A 27,459-nucleotide genomic window follows, 5' to 3' on the forward strand; every position below is an offset into this window, starting at 1 on the left:
ATTGGGTTAAGGGTAAATAAGAAATTGTGCATGGCAGTTAGATAAATAAGTGAAGTAAATAAGAAGAGTAGATATATGAGAGTGAATAAGATGAAATTGTAAACCCCAACAACACCATTCATCCATAGTTTCTCAAAACCAATTGAATCAATTGCATTGCATGTTTATTTTTGTTCTTTGCATATAACCACCAAATTTATTCTCTTCTCAAGTCTTACGCGATTAGGTTACATGAAAGTTAAGGCCTAAGAGTCCTTTGGGAAAACGATACTCGGACTTACCCGTTTATATTACTTGATAACGATCTGGTACACATGCCAGGGACTTAACAAGGGGTGATAACGATCTAATAAAATTTAAGTTTTAGAAAAATAAAAACTCACAACAGCTTATTAAGACACTTCAAAAACGTGCATTCTCCTCCAAAACAGCTCTGTAACCTTGTCCTCTCCAAAGCCATTCTTCTCTCTAGATTTCTTCCTCAACTGACCCATTTATTCCACAATCAGTGAATACTTAGGAAATTCTAGAATTGTGGGCTTCATTTCAACAGATCATTTGGTCGTTCTTCATCTGGTAAGTTTCCCCCAAATCTCTCCGCGCTTCTGTTAGTTGTGATCATGCAAAGTTCTGCCCTTGCATGTGTTTAACAACTATTTTTCCCAAATTCTTGACTCAAGTGAAGTCTAAGAAACTGTTCTTCATCATAAATTGATTATCTGTAGGTGGGCTAGCATTTCCGTAAAGAGCAAGTGAGCTANAAAGGGGTTTTGGGTTACTGCACTACTTGGACAGAGGTAAGGGGAGCTGGGGTTTTTATTCGTGATTCAGTGAGTTAGAAGATGCATGAACTAGGGCCTGTTTAAATTTGTGAAATTTTGTATGTGTGAAATTGTCTCTGTGTGTTGAAATTATTTGAGCTAAATTTGATAATTTTTATATGCTAGGATATGTGCCTTTAAATTGACCAAACTGTGAAATTATACTGTACTGCAATGAATTGAATAAGATGTGTTTGTTTGTTTTGATTTAACATGATGGAACTGTGTGGTGGAGAATCTGTGGTGGAATTTGGATTAGTGAAAGGCAAGTGTTTGGACAGGGTTTTAGGTCAAAAGAGAGGAAGTGAGGTAGTTAAATTTAGAGTTTGGTGGTTTTGGTATGTTTAGATACATTAGGCAAGTAAATTGAGACTTGATAGAAGTGTCAAAATGAGTAAAAACAATTTCTAATAGGTAAATCTAGAATTGAGTCCTTAAGTTAATGAAAGTTAAGTTTTGAATACAAATCAATGCATAACCACTAGATAATGAGGTTAGGAGGTGTTCAAATCAATTAGGCAAGTTTAATTCGTCATATAGATCAAATGGAGAGTGTTAGAAACTCAACAAAGTGTCTCAGATGCATAAAAATAAGGTTGTTGTGAAATACTGATAAGAATAATCGATTATCTCACTTGATAATCGATTATTGTAGTCAGAACATCATATTTTCTTCAAAGTTCTCGTAAATAATCGATTATCACATGTAATAATCGATTATCATACGTAAATAATCGATTATCATATGTGATAATCGATTATTGTTGTTAGGAAATCATCTAGGATAGTTTTGAGTGGTTTTAGGGGTTCCGGGTATCATTTCTGGACGTTCTTTAGGTCGTTCTGGGGGTTTTTGACCCTTCCGGAACTGTTGGTGATGGTTTAAGAGTCTTTTTCTTTGTCTAAGTATGAGTTTAAGGGTATTGGGTTGTTTAGTGGTTTTCTTGGACTATTATTGTCTGTTAATGTATATGGAATGGATTCAATGCTATAATATTACGGTATTCGATTTATCTTGGCATGAGTTAAGTTTAAAGTAAAAGTATGGTTATTAGATGTAATTCCATGATCCTCAAGGGAGGTTACATGGTGGTGCCACTGTAGTTTGTCGTGATTGACCGTATAAATGGCCAGAGTTCAGGATGGGGTTTATCCTGACATTCTAATGACCATCCATGCTCAATTAGAGAGTGATGAGTCATGTGGTGAGAATAGCAGGAGGTCCTAGTCTTGGGTGTCTCCATTTATGGGCCAAGATGAGTTTGGTTGGACTTACACTTGTGTGTGGTCGGGTGAAACCCCTCGACAATGGCTTTGCAAAGCAGTAGGGCCACAACAAGTGCACAAACCCCTGGAACTCGACATTCCATACTAGTCCGGACGGTTAAATCATGTGTCGGTCATTGGTATCAACAAAATGCATTCAATCTTAGTCAGTATGGTGTTATGGTCTTTGTATGCTATTTGTGATTGTATAATATGATAGTTAGTTCCATTTAATGTATAATCTGATAGAATGCTTACTTGTTTGCTAGTGTGCATACTGTTATGTATATGTTAGTGTAAATTTGGACTTATCTTGCATGTTTTTCAACCTAGCTTACCCTTGCATTGTGTGTGTTGTATGTGCTTGCCCTCCCCCTTGCGATGATCATCCAATCCTTTGGATGTGAGCAGAGTCAAAGGATGTTTTCCTGGAGCAAGCTTTGGAGGCAAAGGATCCAGCCACTACCTCTTAGGACCCTTTCTATTAGATTCCTTTACTATATTTTGAGGAACTTTTTAGTTTATTTGTATTTACTTAGTTTCTGATTATTGTCCTTAGATCTCTATATATTTTGAGAGACTTTATCATCCTGTTGTAGTATTTACTTTTCCAGGTTTATGTTAGACATTTTTATACCATTATGAGAGACTTCCTTTGTATGTAAAGTTTTAAGTTTACAGCTCATTTTGGATGGCTGTACTGATTATAATTTCTAAGTACATCTTCATACTGCTCTGCCATATTATAATGATAATATCCTGTTATATTATATTGTACCATATAATTTATGGGATGTCACATTCTTGAAATTACTTATTATGTTAGATGAATAAATTATTATTTTCAATATATTATATATAAAATGTAAATTTATTTGTTTTCAAATAAAATAAGTTTAATTGATATTTTTTAAAACTTCACTTTGACTTGACTTTAATTACCCAACTTTAATTTTGAAGAATCTAAGAAATGAATGTCAGTAGTATATTAATACAATTCTCCTATTTGAAAATTAATTTATTCATCTCACTATAAAAAAGAATCTAGTCTTATAATTCATTTAATACGAAATTAAAGAAAAATATCGTATATACAGATAAAAAAATAATTCAGTTAAGAAACTTATTAAATACGATTTGCAAATTCTCTCTCAATATAGCTATTCAAATGAGCCGATATTTATTCCTACCCATTCAAATCTAATCCTTACGAAAATCACGAAAAAGTTAAATATATTTTCACATTTGCATTAAAATTATAATTTTTTTACAGATTCATATTGCGTCTAACAGAATGCACTTAATTTTAAACTTTTTATTATATTTTAATTAATAATAATAATCATAGTATATTTATTAAAAATAATATCGATAATCTGAAAGACAAAAAGCTCACTATAAGGATAAAGTTGACATGTGCGTCCATGTTAGTGTGCTCCTGCACCCATCTCCACACCATAAATCTGCAAACCCTGTGTCCAACATTTGCCACGTGTCGTCATCATATTCCATGCTCTCTGTCGGTGCTACCGTTACGCATCAAAACTTCTTGCACCGTTTCGGTCACGCCACGTCTCACAACTTGGTGTTCGTCACCGTTATTTCTTATACCTCTTTTGCCCTTTGCTCAACAAACCAAACCAAACTAAACAGAACAAAACAAGTACCTTTTCTCTCTGCATTCACCAAACTACCCCTCCCTTCAAATCTCAACCTCTTTCTACATTAATGCACCCTCCAACTTACCATTTTGGATCAACACAACACAACTTATCAAAAATTTCATCAAAAGTATAAAACTTTACCTACGGTTAGGTTTCAACATGGCAAGTTATACCTCCCAAACCAATTTAGTATTTATTTTGTGTTTTTTACAATAATAGTAATAATAATATATTAAAGGGTGATTGAAAAAGCAACATCTTTTTACTAATTTGAGAGATATTTTCCTAAGATTTAGAACTAAATCTAGAGAATTTTAACTCTTCAAAGTTTAATTCAAGTTCAATTGAGTCAACCTCATTTTCAAATTTAATTTTGGTGTTTAAAGGTCAAGTTAATGGTGCAATGGTCTCCAAAGAACATACAGAAAACCCAAAATAAGGAGCATAATGCACGATGATGATGGGACGCTTCGCAGTTACTAGTAACAGTAATAGTAACACACTCTCAAACTTGGTTCACTCTTTCATGTACACACATTGCACCCTACAAAGGTGCACCCTTTACAGCCCTCTTTCTCTCTGTCCATGCTCACGTTCACTCTAACTCTCAAACCCTTTTTCTCTCATCACTGCTTCATTCAAAACCGCTTTGATCGGTGAACCACCAAGCACTTTTTATTATTCTAGTTCCTGTTGGTGGTGTTGCTCTTTTTGTTCTATGCCTTGCCTTTGGTTTTGCTTGTTCATGTTATCTCCACCATGGACTCTTCTAAGAGGCTTGCATTCTCGGAACCCATTATGTCTCAGAGGAGAAAGGTGATTTCAGGGTTCAGTTTAGGCGTTGGAGTTTCTCTTTTTTTTGTTACCGTTATCTTGCTCAACAACACTTCACTCACTGTTCCCAAGGTTCAACTGTTTCTCCAAGGATCCGATTTCAATTCTTCTTTTTCTTGGCGTTTTCCCTTCTCGGCCCGTTATTTCAATGATTCCGTGAGTTCTCTGCACAGGGCTGAAGTCAATGTGTGGAGTGAGGGTTCGGAGAAGAAGACCCTTTTGGGGAATCTCACTGGGGATCAGAAAAATGCAAGCTTGCATGATGGCCATGAGGAACATGAAGACTGTTGTTCTTTGAAGAATGTTACTGTGTCAGGGGAGGAAAATGGGCGCGTGGGAAATTCGTCATGCAGTGGTGATGATGCTTTGGGAAAGTGTGAAAAAGGGTTGGTTAAGGCAAGTAATCGCAGTGCTGGTAGTTTGTTTGGGGAATGTGATATCTTCGATGGGAAATGGGTGAGGGATGAGTCGAAACCTTACTATCCCTTGGGGTCTTGTCCTCTCATTGATAGGGATTTTGATTGCCATCTTAATGGGAGGCCTGATAATGAGTATGTGAAGTGGAGATGGCAGCCGAATAGGTGTGACATTCCAAGGTATGATTATGCTCTTGCTGTTCTTTTCATCAACAATAATTAAGAAATGTTGATTTAGATTGGGAAAAACAATACGTGTGGAAATGCAATTTATGTGTCATTGTGTGAGTGTGAATACGGAGTGAAGCAGGTTCTATGAGATTGCAATATTGATAATTAAAAAAAATCTTGCCAGCAAACAATTTGTATGAAGGATAGAAAACATAATGTTTCCTTAATTTGAATGTTAGATGGAAAGCTTTTAAGATAGGTAAATGTAGAGAAAAAGGAGAAATATAACAAAGAAGAACGAATACAACGGAAAAAGAGTTAATTGTCATCATCAGTATGAATTTATATTAAGGGAAGATGGAAGAGGGTAAGGATTATAGGTCTCAATATGTGAAATAGAACTTTGGTCCATGGAAATGTGGCTCATTACATTGATGTGAGCAATTCTGTCTTTATGCTATAAAGTCATTTGCCGTTATTCCTCTTGAAGAAGTAAGTTAAACAAGTTTGAACATTTAAGGATTGAACCATACTATATGTTATATAAGGGACGAAATTGTGAGTGCATGGTCAAGGACCACAATGATTTTTCGGTAGTAGTAAATTACAATATAAGTAAGTTTTATTTTAAAAAGTAATTAAGTAGGTGAATTTATGGGTAACATCCGACACAGTTTTAAATTGAAAGAAAAGATGTCCCATAACCACCATTTTGTGGGGAATAAAATTAGTATGAGGGGGATTTGTTTCCCATACGCTCCCTTCCCAGTTTTAAACTAAAGGAGAGTAATTGTTCCTTGACCATCTTCTACCTCACTCTCAGTCTAAAACTCTACTTTTGGAGTAATAATAATGGTGAGTAGGGTTTGGATTATATGGTTTAACAGGATCAAGAGATCTAGAGATATACAGGCCAATATAATATGGAATAATCTGCAATTATAGTATGTGAAACTCAGGCAGGGATGGGTGATTAGGGATCTTTATAACCCAGTTTATTTTTCTTATATTTAGTGAAGTTTAGGGTTTTAACCTTAGTTTTGGTTTATAGTTACTTCAATTATCAAACCAGTGACACCCATTTTAAACCATACAATATATAAATGCTTATTGCTTATGTTTGTTAATTATTGGTATCACCTCAGTTTCAATGCAAAGGGTTATGGGTGTCAAATTGTGAAATGATACTTTTACCCCTGGAAATGTGCCTCATTAGAATAATGTGTGCAAGTCTTTCTGTATATTACAAAGTCATTTTGGTTTACTCTGGACAAGAGATAGAAAAGGGAGCAAGCTAAACAAGTTTAAATATCTATACTTTATGTTAGACAAGGGACACCGTTGTGGACAAGGTACATTGTCCACGACCACAATTCTTTTTTACTTGTGTGAAATTTCACTATAATCTTTACAAAATACTTTATCTAATGATCTACTGGCAATATGGAACAATCTACAACTTGAAACTCAGGCGGGGGAGGGAGGTTGATAAGGGATCTTTAACCAAGTTTGTTTTTCTTACTTTTGGGGTACTTTAGTGTTTTTAACTTAGTATCACACCTAGGACATCCATTTTAAACCATACTATTTCAAAATCTCATTACCTGCGTCAATTTTTGGAATGCAGTTTATGTATTTGTTGAACTACGTCACTTAAATTGGTTATAAGTTGAAATCTGGCACATACTACATATCAATTCTTGTGCTAATGTTTGTTAACTAACTATCGATGTCACCACAGTTTGAATGCGACTGATTTTCTGGAAAAGTTGCGAGGACAGAGGCTGGTTTTTGTGGGGGACTCACTGAACAGGAACATGTGGGAGTCCATGGTGTGTATCCTGCGTCAAAGTGTCAGGGACAAGAAACGTGTTTTTGAAATTTCAGGAAAAACAGAATTTAAGAAGAAAGGTGTCTATGCTTTTAGATTTGAGGCAAGTTTATGTATATCCTTGAGATTTTCCCGAGTATGCATCTTGTAATGATATCTCATTGAATTTTTTTCCCATATTTATAGGATTATAATTGTTCAGTAGATTTTGTTAGCTCTCCTTTCATGGTTCAAGAGTCAACTTTCAAGGGCACAAATGGGTCCTTTGAGACATTAAGATTGGATTTGATGGATCAGACAACTACCACCTATCATGATGCTGACATCATAGTCTTCAATACAGGTCACTGGTGGACTCACGAGAAAACATCTAGGGGGTGAGTTCAGTCCACTATGTAACATTGCCTTCACATTGTATATGCCTCTGCATGGTTTTATCCTTCCTTGAAATCTGTAGATTAGGTGTTGTTACTTGATGATGTATAACAACAAAGTTTTTAGCACGATGTCTGATTTAACATTAAGCACAAACATGCTTACTATTTTGTCGTGTGAAAGTGCTTTTCCTATTAAAGATTTGAATCTCTTGTTTTCTTCACACCAAGAGTTTTCTGCCTTGTAGTGCTTACTTTCTGTGAATTATAATACACTCTTGGCATAAACATGCCTTGTAGTGCTTACTTTTATCATACATTCTCAACCGTATGTAATCCTCATAATCACTAAGTAAGGTTTTTTATTTTTACGGTATATTTACAGAGAGGACTATTATCAAGAAGGCAACCATATATACCCCAGACTCAAAGTTCTGGATGCATATACAAGGGCATTGACCACTTGGGCTAGATGGATTGACAACAATATTGATGCCAATCGAACTCAGGTTTTCTTCAGAGGATACTCGGTCACCCATTTCAGGTATTGATTGGTGTTATACATGGCTGCCAAATGTTAAGAGTGTATGAAATACAATATGCAATAAATGACGCTATAGTGGGATAAACACAAAAAATTACTTCAACAAATGTTTTACTAGTTATTTTATGAATTACGACCCTTTTATCTATACTGATTCATGTTGATTAAAATGTTCTTATAAAGGCTGATATGATTTCAGGGGTGGGCAATGGAATTCAGGAGGACAGTGCCACAAAGAAACTGAGCCAATATCTGATGGAAAGCACTTGCGCAAGTATCCTTCGAAAATGAGGGCTTTGGAGCGTGTGGTCATGCCAAAGATGAAAACTTCCGTGATATATATGAACATTAGTAGGCTTACAGATTTCAGAAAAGATGGGCATCCCTCTATATACAGAATGGAGTATAAGACAGCAGAGGAGCAAGCCTCTGCTGAACTTCACCAAGATTGCAGTCATTGGTGTTTGCCTGGAGTACCTGATACTTGGAATGAATTACTCTATGCTTCTCTATTGAAATATGGTAAAGGCCATTGGAAAAGTTGAGCCATTATATACATATTCAACACGTGTATATTCATTGACTTGCACAATTGTCATGATGAAAACCACGAAAGCTGTAAAATTTGTAGATTGAAAGCTTCATTTCGTTATCCTTGACTAGTTAAAGAAAAGGAAGGATCAAATTTGTTCCCCTATTCAACCACCAAAATTTCTCTTGTAAACGTATAACAATAAATACGATCGATACATAACAAGAAACGTGGACTTGGTTGAAATGATTTTGACTATTGACTTTAACTTCAACAAATTTTAATCAATTGTGGTTAATCAATCATACATACTAACATTAATAATTGCTGTATTCAGAAGTTGTTAGGATATAATTAAATCTAATAGAATTAAATGAGTTATTTATTTGTTTAGGAGTTTTTTCTGTTTTAGAGTACAAACGGTTTCGAAGTTGTAGTATCTAATTGACACAAAATTATAGCAGTTTTAATACAAGGAAGTGAATTTTTTCACATAAAAGTTTAGTTTTGCTAATAGAAGTATTATCATACAAATGTATTTACTCTTGACATTACTGACTTGTATATATTAGGTGTCTGTGTATTCCTACTTTTGTATTACTTTTGGGACATGAATATCTGTTTGTTAGGGTAGCCTTGTTTAATATAAAGAGGATAAGATAGTTAGCATTGAGTCCCTTTAAGAACAAATATTAGAAACAGCAGAAATGCAGCAGTATAAAGGGACATGATCATCATTCACCTAAGAAAAAGGGCTCTGAAGTTTTTGTAATAAAGTTCAATAAAAAATACAATCCTAAACTTTGAGGAACTAGAATTGTACTCTTGTTTTATTTCTGATAAGGTGATAACTAGCAACACAAACAAGCATGGAAAAGGAAACACACAGAATGGAGTGAAGTGATGACAACTATCTACCTACTCATCTGCAGAAACTGAAGAGAGAAAGGAAATCTAGTCAGCTGCAAATTGAGCAAATGCGACAGCAAAGTTGGTACCTTCTTAAAGGAAGGTCAACCTTGTTTATTACATTCTACAGCAAGAAGAACTACATAGATGAGCAATACACAGCCATAGAGACCCCAATGGAGTCCATTGCCTTTTTGTGACTTGCCGGTTTGCCTGACTGTAGCCATAGCCTCTCCTCCTTTGGAGAATGCATATCTGCTTCTGCCACTCACAGAATGTTTAAACACATCCCTTGTTGATTAGAGAAGCCAAAGCTAAGCACAAGCAAACTGTTGAAAGTGGAGGAGTGTGAAGGGTAAGGACCCTCTCACACTCCTTTTTCTCCATGCTCTTCTTTAAGAACCATGGATGGATGCTTGCCAACAAAGCTTCATTCTCACCAGATTCAAGGTTTGATAGATTTTGATGAAGAGGGTCCAAAGGGCTCTATAGAAAACTAGTGGAGAACTTAGTCTCTGACCACAGTTTTAAATAGTTGATGATTGAGAACTAAGAACTGTTATCATCACATCATCTTTTCATTATCCATTTGCTTCTTACTTTCCTATTTTTTAACCATCAAAAGTTGCAATGTAGAAACTCATTAAGAAAAAAACAAAACAGAACCGTGCTCATTAAAAAACTTATATTTGGTTTATTCAATCTCAACCTTAACCTAATTTTCTAACTTTTTCTTGAATCTCAATCTAAGACTAACCAGGATAGACCTGACCTAACTATATTTTTTTACCCTCTTTTTCTTCTACTGGTCTACAAGAGAAGGAAGTTTTGATGGCCTAATCTAACTTGATTATCTCATTCTTTCTCTCTACTATTGAAGTTGTACTTAGTTTACAATATGCTCAGATTGAATTTGATATGTCCATTTTGTCTTGGCCAAATTTCTGTTTATTTTCACCAAATATGACATATGACACCACACTGCATACTATATTAACCCACAAAGTCATTTTAGGGAATTTAAAATTCAGTACTAAGTAGTGTCCACAGAAGATATCTGATTGAAATACAAAGGATATGAATGTGAAAGAGTCAATATAAACTTTAAAAGATGGGCACCCACTCTTTACTTTTTCATTCCTGCTTGACTTTTGATGGTTGGAGGCTTTTATTGAATCTCTGGATCCACTTAGGAGACTCAAACCCCACTTTGCTTCCAAAATTTAATTCAATATCTTCTTAATAAACCAGTTAAATAATCCTCTTAAGTACTTCAATAAAATATTATCAGATATTAAACACGTTTACACTTTGAAATAATTGGAAATATGTTACCAGGAGACTTGTGATAAGAATTCATCACTGTTTTAAATTCCTAACTTTCCACCCAAACCACTTTGTTTTCTTGTTCTGTAATTATATTTTCTTAAAGTTTCAAAATACCATGATTTTGATTTCAGAGCTAAAAATAATCTTAGCCGTGTAAGTAGCCATGCTGCACTGTTTACATCTTAGTTGTTAATTGATCCCTATCATGTGTCTTCTTTTCATAATTTCTAGGGGCCAATTCAACTTTTGAAATTAGAGTGATTAGTCACCTCTAAGAAGTGAAGTTCTGTATTTTATAGTGAGAAAAAAAAAAAAAAGTAGCAGTGGAATCTATAGCTTGAAGTTGTGTCCAAGAGTCATTTCTCTTTCTATAGCTGGCTTTATAGATAACCCAAAATTCTTGAAACAATGTTGATGAATGATACAAAAAAATGGCAGTGATCTCCTTCTCAGATATGCATACAATGATAGCAGCTAGATAATCCATTGAAGCTTTTGGTTTGCCTCTTCTTCAAGAAAGAAAACAAAATTGTTATCGCTTTTAAGTCAGTCCCCTTTTGGAATCTTTCTATGCTGTTTATTTATTACCTCTGTAGCCACTTATATTTGTATTTGCCATCAACATTGCCTGTTACACTACTGAATGAGATCCCAATTCACAGCTTCTTTTAGTGAACCTTTATTTGTGGCCATTGGTATCAATCAACAAACCCATTTAATTAACTTGGTCAAACAAATTTAAATATGGCTTGAAAATTTACTATTACATAACAAAAAATTGATAGTATATGAACTTATTCTTCCCAATTTAACCTATCTATAGTAGTGAATGAATCAAGTTTTGCCAAAAAGTAAGTTGGATTCTTGATGTGTTGCCTTCCTAAATCATAATACACACTATCATTGTTGTCCACCACTTAAAATTAGACAACCAAGACCAATGGAAGATGATTAGTAGTATCTCTAAGCTGGTTCCAAATTTGCAATCAATTTTTGGGTCCCTTATGATGCAAAATTTCCAAACCTTTTACTGTGAGTTCAGTTTAATTTACGTTCAAACTGGAATGACTCATCAAGTGGCCATCATGGTAGTAATTATAGATGTTGCCATCCAATTTCCACATGGCATGGGAAGTTGTAGGACAGGTGACCGTTCAATGGTGTGGTTTCAATTTGGAATCAAACTCATTACTTTTGGTCCAACATCAAAACTACTTTAGCATGTACTTGTAAATTCCTAGTTTGATTTTCATCTACAATTTCTTGTTTGTCAAATGTTTGTCAAATGTAACTAAGGTTATCAAATCTGTGAGTCTCCGTAAACTTGTGAGAGTCGAGTAAACTCAACTTGTAAACTCAACTTATAAATTTATAAGAGTTTACTTCAAATGAAAAATACTATATAAATAATATCTTAATTCAAATAAGTCTATAAAATTATATAACTTTAAATGAATAAAATTTATAAATATATTGTTCGTAAAAAAAAATATTGTAAAACATAAATACTTAGATTATTGCTATTAATTTTGATGCATTTCATTAAATATAAAAAAAAATCAAACAACCTTATTTTTTTTCTTTTTTAATTTTTCTTCCTTTCAATCTCGTAGAATCAATTCAAACTCGCGATTCTAGACGATCCTACCAATTTCACAATTAATTCTACCTAATTTATGTAGAAAAGAGTTTACCTCCGAATTAACTCGGAAGCTATGTCTGAAAACATAAAATCGTAAGTTTAAAAATTAATTCGAGAATTTCATAAACATGAATGTAACCATTACAGGTACTAGGTACCCTTCTATTTGGGACGTGATGCTATTCCATTTTCCAACAGTGCAAAATCTGTTGTCATAATCTTCATTGCTTTTGTCTTTTGATATAACATTTATACTTTTTCTTAAGTGCCCCTTCAGATATTACATGTGGTAAAGAGAAGATTCCCAAATTTTTTAAGGTCAGTGGCTCTTATTTGTACCCTAAGATCTCAAAAGAGAAAAAACAAATATTTTAAAAAGAATAGCATTTTTATGGTCATCACCAAACTACAAAACATTTTTATGTAAATTCTAATATTTTAAATATTAAACTTGTTGAGTTCTTCATGGTTTTGTATTTAAAAGGTATATTAGTAGATGAAGAATAGATAACATTTATAAAAACAATTTTTGTCTTGATTGTTAAATGATATAAAATCTTTAAATATAAAAAATAAAAAGTTATGGACCAATTTTTTAAAATATGAAAATTTATTCAGGAAATTGATTTTCTTAACAGACATTCTTTCACTTGTATAAGGATAAATCCTGAACTTATGTAAATAGCATAACTATATATGCCAATGGTAAAATCGTATATGCAAATTGTCCCATTTGAGTTTTGAATTGTGAAATTTTGTTAAGTAAATGTGACTTTTAGCATGAAATTAATAAACAAAATACTTATTTTCAGAAACAGTGACTAATATAATTGACAAGTGTATTTTTTCTATGATAAAGATGTCGACAAAAAAATTACTCTAAAAGGACATTTACCATGCTCTATAGGATTGTCCTAATTTTGTTTTCACATAAAATAAATAAATAAAAGACTTAACTCAGTTTACAAAATTAACAAAATTATTACCAACTTATTTATAATTTTTAGTGTCTGTGATTAGTATTATTAGAAATATAAATGAAAAAAGATAATTAACATTATATTTAAAATTGATATTTTTTTCCCTTAAACTACATTTATTATGAGCCAAAAAAAAGTAATTGTGATTGTCTATTAATTGTTTAAAGCAATTAAGTGGTGAATTTTGTTTATTTAAATCTATATCTGTAAGGGTGGAAAATGTAAAAGGAAGAAAAGAAAAAGAAATATAATAAGAAGAGAAGTTGTTTATATTAAAGAAAGAATATAGAAAGTAATAAGAAATGAGTGAAAAATATGTAAATAATATGATTAATATAGTAAAATAAACAAGAAATATTAATATAATAATTAAAGAAAGTTATTGAAATATCTTTAAATTAAAATGGAGATATGATTAAATGTTAAAAAATAATTAAATACACATAACTCACATCAATTTAAAATAAACTTATCAAATAATTGTTAATTAGTTGTTATTGTCGAAAGTATTTAATTTTATAAAATAACATTATTTCAAAAACATGTTTTAAAAATTAAAACCATAATACATTTTAAAGTAAAATAAAAATAAAACTTCATTATAAAGTTAGCCACCAATAAAAAGGAATATTTAGGCGAAAAACATTTTAAATCTCTTTTTCAACTCTAATATGAAAAAAAAAAGTATACGGGGTTTAGTACCTTTGATGTGACTTTTTGGTGAGAAAAAAAGGGTTTTTGAGAAAGTGTTGTGCTTTTGAGTGAGTTGAAAGTTGGAAACTTGTTATATAAGTAAGGTTTAATTATAAGTTTAGTTCGGTATTTATTTTTTCTTCTTTACTTTTTTTTAATTTAATCTTTTTTTTTTAATTTAATCTTTTAAAAAGATCATTTATATTAAATTGGCGATGATGTTATGTCATACGTGTCACGTATTAATTAGAATAATTTTAATTTTTTTTAATTTCATTTATTTTAAAAAAAAAAAAGCTAAAAACTTAGTTCGTAGTGATATTATGTGACATATGTTACTATTACTATTACATGATTACAGTCTCATATTTATAATATTAATTTAATTTAGTTTTTTTTATGGAGCAATTTGATTATTTTTTAATTTGAGATCAAATTAATAATTAAACTTAATTATAAATTATATATAGATATTAAAATAATTTTTATAATTTGTACATAAAATAAATCCACCTAAATATTCAAATTATATTTTTTTTCATTAAAAAAATCCTACGTAAACTTATAATGTTTTTTTTTTTTTAAATATTAGAATATAAAGGATTAAACAGTCTTATATTTATTTGAAAATCTGAATAGGTCCTTAGATTTTAATTTGTCTTAATTGAATTTTCATTTAAAAATGTGATGTAATTTGAATATTTTTATTACTACAGTAATAATGAGGTTAAGTTATATGTCACATATTCAGTTTGTGTTTTTAATTTTATTTTTTAAATTATTTTTAATTTTTTTATTTTTTTTTAAAGAATTGTCACATGTTAAATAAGAGTTTTGTTGTGTAATAAAGAATTATCTCATGTTAAATAGGGTTTTGTCATAAAGTAGAGATCATGTGATGAGAAAGTGACAATGTCACATGTTAGGTTAGAACAATTATCATGTGAAAAATTTCAATTTAGTTTTTGTATTTATTATTTTGTTTTAATTCAGTATTCGTTTTTTTATAAATTGGAGTAGTTGCATTTATTTCCAAAAATGAAGCTAAATTTAATTTTTTAAATGTTACAATTGTTATAAAGATATTTTATTAAAATTGATATTTTTTTAATATATTTAACAAAGGTCATTTAAATTTATATTTTACATTTAACTAATAGTTGTATTTCAATAAAATGTGTTTTTGTTTAAAAATAACTTATGAAATTCACTGTACATTATGCTTTACTTGGTCATTTTAGATTGAGAACATATGGAACATGAGATATAAAATTTGATCTTTTAAATTTGTGTAGAGTGTTGGAAGTTTGAACCAATCTTTATCGACTTCAAAATTGGTTGAGTTTTACCTTATTTTTTTTATTTTTATTTTTAATTTTATGGTTAGAACATGATAATGTTTAAGACTGGAAATAATTAATGTAATTGTACTCAACTTTAATTTATCTATACTTTTTATACTATAAAAAATAAACTATTTATATTAAAAATTAAATTATATTATTTTCTAGTTTAAATTTAGAAAAACTGAACCTTTACATTAGTTCAGTTAACTGCATAGACAATCTATTATTTATTATTTAATAATTATTATTTTTATTTTATTAAATAAAAAATTGACATAAAATTATTCTTTACCATAAATATTTTGAATATCTTGTATTATGGTATCATAGTTAAAAATAAAAGCGTTATATATATATATATATATATATATATATATATATATATATATATATATATATATATATATATATATATATATATATATATATATATATGTGTGTGTGTCACGCCCCATTTAATGTTTTATTTTAGTGGAGTACAACTGTCACACCTTTCTAGATTTTTCATGGTAGTGGGATACAGAAACTGTCAGGTCATTTAATTCCCCGTTCCTCGGAAATCGTGTGACAGCAGGGAGAATGGGAATTTCCAGATAGTGGAAGACATGTGGCAGGCAGGGACTGGATCGAACATCCTTTTTGGTGGTAGTATTTAATGTGAAATTTTGAAAACTAATGTCACTTCTCTGCATGCACACTTCGTCTTCAACCTCCAGAAACACCATTTTCTCCTCCTTCTCTCTAAAACCTTCAACCTTATCTCTAGATTTCTAACTTTGCTCCTTCTTCGATCACCAAATTTCCTTCAGATTAAATACTCCCATGACAAGGCCTTTCGTTTGCACCGATCAGAATTCTATTTGGAGCACTTTGGATTTTGTGGAGCCATAGGAGTAGTTACCTAAAGACTTAGAAGCTTAGCTGGAATTATAAGGTAAGGGAAGCTTATAAATTTAATTATGAATGATTCGTATGAATTAATGCATGTTGTATTGAGTATATGATTGATGATTTTTGAAGTATGTTATGTTGCTTGTGTGTATTGCATGTCTGATTTTCTGTTATGAACTTAGTGAAATTTTGAAACTGTAACCGAGGGTCATTAGGATCGTTCGGTTTTCCCCCAAAACGATCAGTCTTGGCTGAATTCCCTCTGTAGGAAATCAGTTGATGACCGATCGATCTTATAATGCTTATATTGATTCTTTCCTACTTTGCCTAGCCTAGTCTTTCCAAACAAGATAAGAAGTTCCCTCTCGGTTTTAGTATGTATATCTATAATCTTCTATTTAGAACGTTCGATCTTACACTGGACGTTCGGTCATTTAGAGTATTCGGTCTTATATTGTTGAGTAGTTGATTTTAGAAGTGCTAGGTCATAGACTAGCATTCGGTTACTAAGTGCTCGGTCTTATACCAACGCTTAGTCTTTGAATTACTTGGTTAATAATAATACTATTTCTCGGAAAGAGTACTCGGTTTTACACTGACACTTAACTTCTAGAGAGTGTGCGGTCTTGTACTGCCACTCAGTCTATTGAAGAGAACTCTTTTATTGTAAAAGCATTCGGCCAAAGTTTTGTAGTATTCGGTTTCACTAAAGTTTCCCCAGTTGTTGACTGTTCGGTCATTTTAATAAATTATTTTACATTGGCTCGGTCTTAAATAGTACTCGGTTTTCTTCTGTGTTTGACCGTTCGGTCACTTCCTAAAGTATCATTTTACGTTCAATTATCTCCTCAACCTTTGACCGTTCGGTCATTTCCTTCAGATAGTTGTTATGTATATTAAAGAGTCATTTCAGTATAAGATTGGGTGTGATACTATGGAATTTGAACTATGCGAAATGAGAAAGATAAAGAATATTATGATCAGTTTAAGAGAATTCCAAGGAGGAATATCTTGTTATTAAAATTGAATGGTAAAGTATGAACATGGTTAAGTTAAGCTGTCGCTTATCCTGATATTCCGTGATTATTCCTTCTCATGTAGAGAAGGGTAACTCATGTGTGGGAATGACAGGAGGTCCTTTAACCTCAGGGTATTTCTATATCGAGGTAGCAGCACTGGACTAACCTCGGGTGGCGGTCTGTTGAGTGTATCCCAGCCAGGACCCCCCGGGTGCACAAGCGTCGTAACTACATAGTTCATACTGTCCGGACAGTGTCAGTAGTGATCGGTCATGATGTTGATTACCATTCGGTTTTTCATTGTTGTACTTGCATGATGGTTATATGATTTGGTTGTTATGTTTTAATGTATGTTGAAAATGATTAATTAAATTTACATAAGCTTACCCTTATTTTCTGTCATGTCTATGTTGTCGTTCGGTCATAACCGTTCGGTTGTTCTCTTCACTGCAATGATCATCCAATGGATGTGAGCAGAAGGCGACTTTGAAAATTCTTTGGAGGAAGCCTTGTAGATAGCTCAGCCTGAAGATAGTGTAGGACTATCTGGTTAGTAGAGTTAGATAGTTTTAAATTCTTGTATAACCGTTCGGTTTAGTGTTTTGTAAAACCGTTCGGTATAGATCCCTTTTGTTGTACCGTTCGGTCTTGAACTGATCCCATGGACATTCGGTCAAATCTTGTAAATTGTAATCTGACTTATATTTTCCTGTACAGTTTCAAGTTCTATATAATGTTCATATTCCTTTCCTTTTTAGTTGCTTATTCACCACTGTTATCCCTTATTATTTTTTTAACTGTTAGAATAAATTATAGTTTTTCATCTATATATTGGGATGTTACAAAATATATATATATATATATATATATATATATATATATATATATATATATTTTTTTTTTTTCTTTCAAATTATTTAAAAATTTAGTTTTTATGGTTAAACTAAATTATATATCTACCTTTATAATTTGATATAAAAGAAAATGAAAGGTTGTGAACCAATATAATTTAAAGATAAAAGGCTAAATATATTTTATATTTTGTAAGAATAATTTATTATTAAACTAAATATGTTTTAGGTCTGGGAGTTACAAGCAAGTTCTGACGAAAGAAAATTAGGGAAAAGAATAAAAACATAAAGGAAAAACAAAAATAAATAAAATTTATTAGAACTATGTTAATTTTAATTATTTGTTTATATAAAACATTAAAAAGTTATTTAATTTTATTTATTTAATAAGGTTTGAAATAAACCTAAAGTGTTTTCCTGAAGTTTAAGAGTAAACTTTTAAATAAAACAAACTTCCAAAAATTAGATCTATTCTTAAAATTATATTAACTTCTGATAAATGATTTGATTTGTCTTAAATATGAATTTTTTTAATAGATAATATGTAAAAATTATATTCTGCACAGGTATAATTTTATATGATTTGTATAAAGTTTAAAAATATATAATTTTTCTTAAAGACAAAAACAAAGAACAATATTTAAAACCTAAAATAAAATATGTCATAAATCTAGAAAATTTAAACAGAAAAATAAATAGTATTGTACAACTGACTTAGACCAATAGTCTTGAAAAGATTTGCTAATTAGTTAATTTCAGTTTTTAAAAAATAACTCTCAAACAAAACAATTTATATATTAAGTAGTTCAATTTTTTTTTTATTTATTAAAAATATAGTTAGCAATAATTTAGTTTCTTATGTCTTGTCCTAATAATGTTGGTTCGTAACAGAAGTCTCACACACTATGTAGGTCTTCAGTTTCTGCAATTTTTTCCCGAAATATACTTTAGTTGCTATAGTAAAAATAAACTAAGATAATGACTTTAACTAAGGGTGATTTTTAGTTAAGCGAAAATCTTCCAAAAGTTTTTTTTATATATATATAACTCAAATGTTGCTTGAAGCAAGAGCGAAACAATTTTAGCTAAGTTAACATGTTATATAATTTATTTAAAAAAGTGATTAAATCATGATTGATGTTACATTATATTTTAATAGGTTAAAACTAATAAAATAGAACATTTCACACAATATTCAAAACAAATAATTTAGAACATAAAGTATATTAATTAATTTTTATTAAAGATAGAACTATAAAAATCTGACATTTATGCAATTATATTAAACTAACAAAGCTTTATACAAATATTAATCACAACTAATGCTTTTAAAGATCTTTTGCTACTTTAACTTATGGTTTGTCATCCTTTAGAGGTATCTTTAAACATGCATCTTTAAACTTAGGTTTTCATTTATTTACACTAGTAAGGTGATCATCGTAAAAGAAAGAGACAAACAAACACAAAACACACAAGAAACACAAAGCACAAATAAGAGTAAACTAGTATAGAAAAGAGTTAACCTAAAATCGATAAATTATATTATATATATACAAACTAAACATGGATAAAATACAAGAAATGTAAATGTACACAAAACACACACAACACATTCTACTCTACATAAGTTTATTAGAATTAAGGATACATCCTTACTAAATCCATACATCAATGTATATATTAAAGAAACGTCACCATAGAATCTCTCCACGAGATCCTTGGAATTACACCAAACATATACAATGCTCATATTTATTAATAAGCTTATCATCATCACAATTTCATACATCATTATTCACATGCATTTTATACATAAATATTTCAAAAAATTCCATAAAAAACATTTATACATCAATTATGTTAACTATTAAAGCCATGAACACAGATATACCAATCAACAAAATCAATAAAAAAAAAAATAAAACTCATAGTGAGATTGGCGCTTAATAGCATTATTCAAATGCTTAGCGCCAAAACTTCGCAAAAGCTGACACTTAATTAGCGATACCATTCGGGCGCTTAACGTCAAAGCATTCGCAAAAGGTGGTACTCAACAGTACCATTGCATTTTATACATAAATATTTCAAATATTCCATAAAAAAACATTTATACTGATAGGAAATAATATATTTGATTATAGTTTACCTTATTTAGTTTCTGCATAATTGATTCTGTCTTAAATAATTGATATATTCTTTCCTTAATTATTGTACATTAACTATTGTACGCTGGTTATGTACATTCTATATATTGTACGCTGGTTACTCTTTCAATATCAATAAAACACATTTGTTACAATCCTTACATGGTATCAGCCTAATTTCGATCCTTCCTTACCCTTTCTTCTTTTCTTTTCTCCCCTATGGCTAATACTAATGGTGTTTTTTCCTTTAACACCATGACCCACATGTTAAACATATGCCTCACCTCAACCAATATCATTCTCTAGCGTCGTCAACTCCATCCTCTTCTCGAAGGACAGGCCCTTTATGGTCATACTGATGGCTCAATCATAACTCTTCCTGCGAAATTGCCTGGTGCTGATGGATCTTTGACGGTTCCTAATCCAGCCTTTATCACGTGGAAACAACAAGATCAAAGACTTGTAAGTCTTCTTCAGGCCTCCCTTACTGAAGAGACTCTAGCTGAAGTACTGCACTGTAACACCGCACAACAGATCTGGACTACTCTTGAATCCCTCTACGGTGGTGACTCCAAGCAAAGAGAAATTGGGATCAGAGATCAACTGTTGCACCTTACAAAAGGCTCATCCACTGTTAGGGAGTTTTCCAAAACATTTTGAGGGTTATGTGATCAACTTAGCCTTATTGGTAGACCAGTGGATGATTTAGATAAATTACACTGATTTTTACGGGGTTTAGGTCCCACTTTCACTCGCTTTGGTACATCTCAATTAGTCATGCTTCCACTGCCTGTTTTCCGTGATCTTCTTTCTGCTGCCGAGAGTTTTGAAATGTATTTACATGCTGTTGAATCTACTCCCTCTCAAGCTGCTTTTAATACCACTATTCAACGTTCCTCTCAATCATCCAATACACGTTTTCAATCTGGGTCGCATTCTTTCTCAAATGGCAAAACAGGTCGTGGTTACCAATACTCAGGTCGTGGTGGTCACGGCAGAGGACGTCGTCCTATTCATTGCTAAATCTACCGAAGAGAAGGTCATTATGCCACATCTTGCCATCAATGTTATGAAGGTGGCCCACCTCAATCTACCAATCTTGCTTAATCATTTGCAAATTCTTGCACTCTATCAAATTCATACCAGTCTGATTGGTACCTTGATACTGGAGCTTCACCACACATGACAACAAACTCATCTAATTTAGACTCAATTGAGCCTTATTCTGGTAATCACATAGTTACTATTGGAAATGGTAATGCTCTCCCCATTTCCCATATTGGATCTCATCGTTTGACAAATACTTTAAACCTTCTTGATATTCTTGTTGTGCCTGGACTCCAAAAGAATCTCATTTCAATTAGCAAACTTACACGTGACTTTCCTGTGGATGCTATCTTACTGACACATCTTTTCTGCTTCAGCAAAGGGGTACAAAGGAAATTCTTGCAAAAGGGAGGCGTGAGCACAACTTATATGTATTGGAGCATGGTCAAAATGCCTTTGTTTCTGTTTTAAATTCCAATAAGCTACAAGGATCATTTGAATTGTGGCATTATCGTTTGGGTCATGTTCACTTTGATACTATTTCCCATTTAAGAAAAAGAGGTCTTTTGTCTTTATCTTCTATTTTACCAACTCCTTCCATTTGTGGCTCTTGTGAATTAGCTAAAAGCAAAAGACTACCTTATTCCCTAAATGAGAAACGTGCATCGCATGTGTTGGATTTAATTCATTGTGATTTATGGGGACCTGTTCCCATTTGTTCAAAATTTAGGTTTCGATATTATGTGATTTTCATTGATGACTATTCCAGATTCACTTGGTTATATCCAATGTGCCTGAAATCTGATTTTTATGATGTATTTGTCCAGTTCAAGAAATTTGTTGAAAATCAGTTTCATACAACTATAAAAACTTTCCAAAGTGATGGTGGCACCGAATTCAACAATAACAAAGAAAAGACCTTGCTAAATGAAGCTGGAATTCTTCATCTTATGTCTTGCCCTCATACACCAGCCCAAAATGGTAGAGCTGAACACAAACATCGTCACATCACTGAAACGGGTCTTGCAATGCTTTTTCATTCACATCTCCCTGCACATTATTGGCTACATGCTTTTTGTTGTGCTGTTTATGTCATAAATCGGTTACCGACCACTCTTCTAAATGATGTTTCTCCATTTGAGACCTTATATAATACTCCTCCTAATTATGCTCACTTTCATCCTTTTGGCTGTCGAGTTTATCCTTGTCTCCGTGACTATGCCATTAACAAATTGTCTCCTCGCAGTGCACCTTGTATTTTTCTTGGATACAGCAGCAACCATAAAGGATTTCAATGTTTGGATCCTTTAACCTCTCGGTTATACGTAACAAGGCATGCCAAGTTTGATGAACTTTATTTTCCGTGTTCAAAAATAGGAACTATATCTTCAATTTTCGGATTAGGTTTTTCTTGATTTGCTGAACGAGCCTCAACACCTGAAATTCCTGCTCTAGCTCCTGCACCAGCTTCTTCTTTGCCACTATCCAAGGAAACTGAGCACTCACCAACCACACCTTGTGGTCTATGTCCTGCTGAAGATACTCCTTCAACTGTTGTTTCCATGCTTGATACTCAACCACAAATACACCGTAGTGTCCAGTCTACTCATCCTATGGTCACACGCGCCAAATCAGGTATTTTTAGGCCTCGTCATTTTGCTGACATTACCACCTACCAACCATCTTCTCTTCTTTATGCTCTGCTCACTACTTCTACACCCAAAGGATTCAAATCTGCTGCCAAACATCCTGGTTGGTTGGATGCTATGCATAAAGAGCTCCTGGCCCTACACTCCAACAATACTTGGGATCTTGTCCCACGCCCATCCAACACCAACATTATAGGATCCAAATGGGTGTTTCACACCAAATATCTTTCAGATGAGTCAATTGACAAATTAAAAGCACGGTTGGTTGCACAAGGCTTCACTCAAACACCTGGTCTTGACTATTATCACACCTTCAGTCCTGTTGTTAAAGTTGCCACTGTTCGTGTCATTCTCACTCTAGCAGTAATGAATAATTGGTCTCTTCATCAATTGGATGTCAACAATGCATTCTTGAATGGGCACCTGACACATCCTATCTATATGGAACAACCTCTTGGGTTCGTTGATCCTCGATACCCAAATCATGTTTGTCAACTTCGGAAAGCTCTTTATGGCCTCAAACAGACCCCTCTTACATGGTTTCAATGGTTCAACTCGTTTTTGCTCAATCTTGGGTTCCTCGTAAGCAAGGCAGATCCATCTTTATTTGTCTACCACAACACTGCTGCCACTCTATATATACTTGTTTATGTTGATGACATAATTTTGACAGGGAATAATAATTCTTTACTTTAAAAACTTTTGGCAAGGTTCAAAACTGAGTTTGCTATCAAGGATTTAGGCCATCTAAATTACTTTCTTGGTCTCGAGGTCCACTACAATACCAATAGTGTCTTTCTTAGCCAGACCAAATACGCTCAAGACATTTTTATCTAGGGCCCAGATGTTGGATGCAAAACCAACAGCCACACCTCTCCAACCTCATATTTAACTGACAACCACAGGAGATCCATTCTCTGATCCCACTCAATATCGCTATCTCGTTGGTGCACTTCAGTATCTCACTATAACTCGTCCTGACTTGTCCTACGTGGTAAATTTGGTTAGTCAGTTTCTTCAAGCTCCAACAAATGATCACTTTCAAGCAGTTAAACGCATCCTTCGATATGTCAAGGACACCATGTCCCATGACCTATCCTTCAACCGTGGAGCTTCCCTTAATGTTTTTGCATACTCGGATGCTGATTGGGCTCGATGTATTGAGACTAGGCGATCTACCTTTGGTTATTCCATCTTCTTAGGCGGTAATCTCGTCTCATGGAGTGCTAAGAAACAACCAATCGTAGCTCAATCAAGTTGTGAATCAGAATATAGAGCCATGGCTAATGTAGCAGCTGAACTAATATGGCTTACTCATCGTCTACATGATCTGCATATTTCCCATCAAGCGCCAACTCTTCTTTGTGACAACAAGAGTGCTATATTCCTCTCCCAAAATCCGGTGGCTCACAAACGCGCTAAACATATTGATATTGATTATCACTTTGTTTGAGAGCTTGTTCTATCTAACAAACTCATCACTCAATTCATTCCTTCTGATCTCTAGCTAGCAGACACATTCACTAAAAGTCTGCCTCGACCATTGTTCCAGTTCTTCAGAGCCAAGCTTCACGTTGGACCAAATCTCATGCTTTGCTTGAGGGGGATGATAGAAAATAATATATTTGATTATAGTTTACCTTATTTAGTTTCTGCATAATTGATTTTGTCTTAAATAATTGATATATTCTTTCCTTAATTATTGTACGTTAATTATTATATGCTGGTTATGTACATTCTATATACTATACGCTGGTTACTCTTTCAATATCAATAAAACACATTTGTTACAATCCTTACATATACATCAATTATGTTAACTATTAAAGCCATGAACACGGATATACCAATCAACAAAATCAATAAAAAAAACAAAACTCATAGTGAAATTGGCGCTCAACAACATTATTCGGATGCTTAGTGCCAAAACCTTTGCAAAAGCTGACACTTAGCATTACCATTTGGGCACTTAACGTCAAAGCATTCACAAAAGGTGACACTCAAGAGTACCATCTAAACGCTTAACCCTTCGCAAAAGCTAGCGCTTAGCGATATAGCCTGTCGCTCAACATCCTAGAGCTAAAATGCTCCTATACCTACAGAACAAGGCTGACACTCAACATCAATATACTGATTATTAAAAAGACGCATGCAAGTGAAAAAAAATTCACATACAAAAGAAAACAAAAGTAGACAAAAAAAAAAGAAAGACTAAAACTCAGCTTACGCAAACAAAGAAACTTAAGAATTTGTCACAATGGTCAATCTTATGGTATTCGTTCTTCAATGAAACGTACAAAGAAAAACAACTCTTAGAAAAAAGCCAGAGAACTCTAGAAAAGTAATTATAAGAAAATAATGTGTTTTAAAATAAAGAAATTCATTTATAATAAAATTATTTATATTAAAACTTTTTAACATTAAAATAATCTCTCATTACTTTTTCACTATTGTCACTTTTAAAATATGATTTTTCGGGTTTTACATTTGTTATATGTGTATAGAAAATATTAAATTATATGTTTAATTGATTTTTTTATATTATTATTAAAATTATATTGTATAGAAAATGTAACTGTGAGTAATGATTTGTGAATTGGAAATTTATGTGATTTGAGGTTGATGGTAAAACGTGGACATGATATGTATAAGGATTACGAATGGACATAGTTCATCAAACTGAACTTAAACTACAATTAATTGTATTACTTTATACTTAAAAAAACTAAACTATTTTTACTAAAAACTAATTCAATTATTTTATAGTTCAGATTAAAAGAACTGAAACTTAATAATTTTAGGGCAGTTAAGTGGTTAACTAGTTAACAAGTTAACACATGCGTCTCTGCCTCTTCCTTCCTGTCGTTGCTCATCCCTCCTCCCATCTCCCTCGATTAGCCCTCTAGGGTTTCCTCCTCGGCTCTCTTTTTGCTCCAGCATCAATGGCTCCTCCAGGTCTTTCTCATGTTATTAACAAATTCATAATCTTTATGTTCACTGATTTCTTTCTTCTCGTGGGAGGAGCGTCCTCCCTTTTTCAGATTCAAGATGTGTGTTCCTTCCCCTGCTCAACAAGCCTTCAAGCTTTCCACTTTTGATATCTTTTTTTCGTTGACTCATCATTTACATTGGATTAGGTTTTTTCAAACTTATGATCTCTAGATATTTGTTTATATGCTCACGAGAAAGTGATCCCATGTGTTTATAGATTTTTCTGTTTTAGATTTTATTTGAATGTTTGCCTTGGTGGTGTGTATGCACGTGTGCGTGTGTTGCGTCCGCTTGGACGCGTGTGTGTTATATTTTGATAATTTAATATGGTAATTCAAAAGTTATATTTTTGTGATTATAAAGTAAAAGAGAAAAAAATGAGAAATTGTTCCACGGACAGAGTTCCCCTCCATAACTAGGACTCGATCTGAATCTATTCTAATACTGTCACCTTGTTCAGAGATATTTTTCTTACCTTTTCCTGTAGTATGAAAGAAGTTGAATTTTGGCTTGCATATCTCTTCAAAGCTCTTAGCTTGTCAATTTCTCCGTTTATAGTTAGCCCAATTAGATTAGTTTGATTTGAGAAAATAGATGAGTATGGAAAACCAAATAGTTTTTTAAGTTTCTTAGTATGATGGTTCCTTATTAAGGATATAACATTATATGTTGGTAGTTATCTTTCCTCCTTCAACTGAAAAAAACAACAGTTTAATGTGTTACTGAATTTAAACTAAATAAATTAAGTTAATTTGAATTCATATAATTCATTTGTTTTTTTTTTTAAACTTCAAATTCAATGGAATTGGTTTCCGTATTTTTCATTTTGTAATCCAAATCAATATTTTATATCCTTGTTTTATTTTTTCGTTTATTTGATAGTTTGATATTATATGATTTAGTATTATTTATTCTATTTATTGCTATTTTTTTATGATATTATGGTTAAATATAGAAATGAAACGAATAAAATTATGATTATGGAAATGGTTACCTGTTTATTAAAAATAATAACAACTTGAAACCAGCTGTTGTCTAAAAATTTTTTAATAAAAAAAGTATTTATAATTTATAGTAATATTAAATTAAAAAATTTCTATAATAAATTATCTGAAAAGAAACTAAAAGCAGAAATTTTATTTTTAATCTATCTCATAACATTAGTACAACAGTACAATTTTATGATTGGATATTACTTTGGTTTAGTAAAAGACATTAAAACAAAGTGGTGACAATTTTTTAAAAAATGAAATTCATATTAGATCTGTTAGTTTTGGAATCGAAGTAAAATTGGCTTGGAGAATCCTTTGTAAGCATTGTGATCCTCTTTCCTTCGCTTTCTCACACTACGTCCTTCCTTTCCAAATGGAGTCTCACTTTCATGTTTTCCAAATACATATTCTGTTCCGTGTTTTTTGTGACTTCACGTTTTGGCTATTGTGTAAGAAGGAATGTATCATGATATATTGATAAAAAATACAAAGATAAAATAATTATAAAAATATAATTTTTTAT

At 32.1% G+C, this 27,459-nt stretch overlaps 1 protein-coding gene across 1 annotated transcript; it reads left to right on the forward strand.

Moving 5' to 3' along the window:
* Positions 1-4,198: 4,198 nt before the first annotated feature.
* LOC106776504 (protein trichome birefringence-like 2) lies at positions 4,199-8,707 on the forward strand. Its single transcript, XM_014663982.2, has 5 exons — positions 4,199-5,181; positions 6,914-7,106; positions 7,190-7,380; positions 7,763-7,921; positions 8,121-8,707. The coding sequence occupies exons 1-5, from the start codon at positions 4,511-4,513 to the stop codon at positions 8,464-8,466; spliced, it is 1,560 nt and encodes a 519-aa protein (XP_014519468.1). The 5' UTR covers positions 4,199-4,510; the 3' UTR covers positions 8,467-8,707.
* The last annotated feature ends 18,752 nt before the right edge of the window (positions 8,708-27,459 follow it).

The sequence above is a fragment of the Vigna radiata genome, chromosome 11 (genome assembly GCF_000741045.1).
Source record: "Vigna radiata var. radiata cultivar VC1973A chromosome 11, Vradiata_ver6, whole genome shotgun sequence".
NCBI classification, from domain to species: Eukaryota; Viridiplantae; Streptophyta; class Magnoliopsida; order Fabales; family Fabaceae; genus Vigna; species Vigna radiata.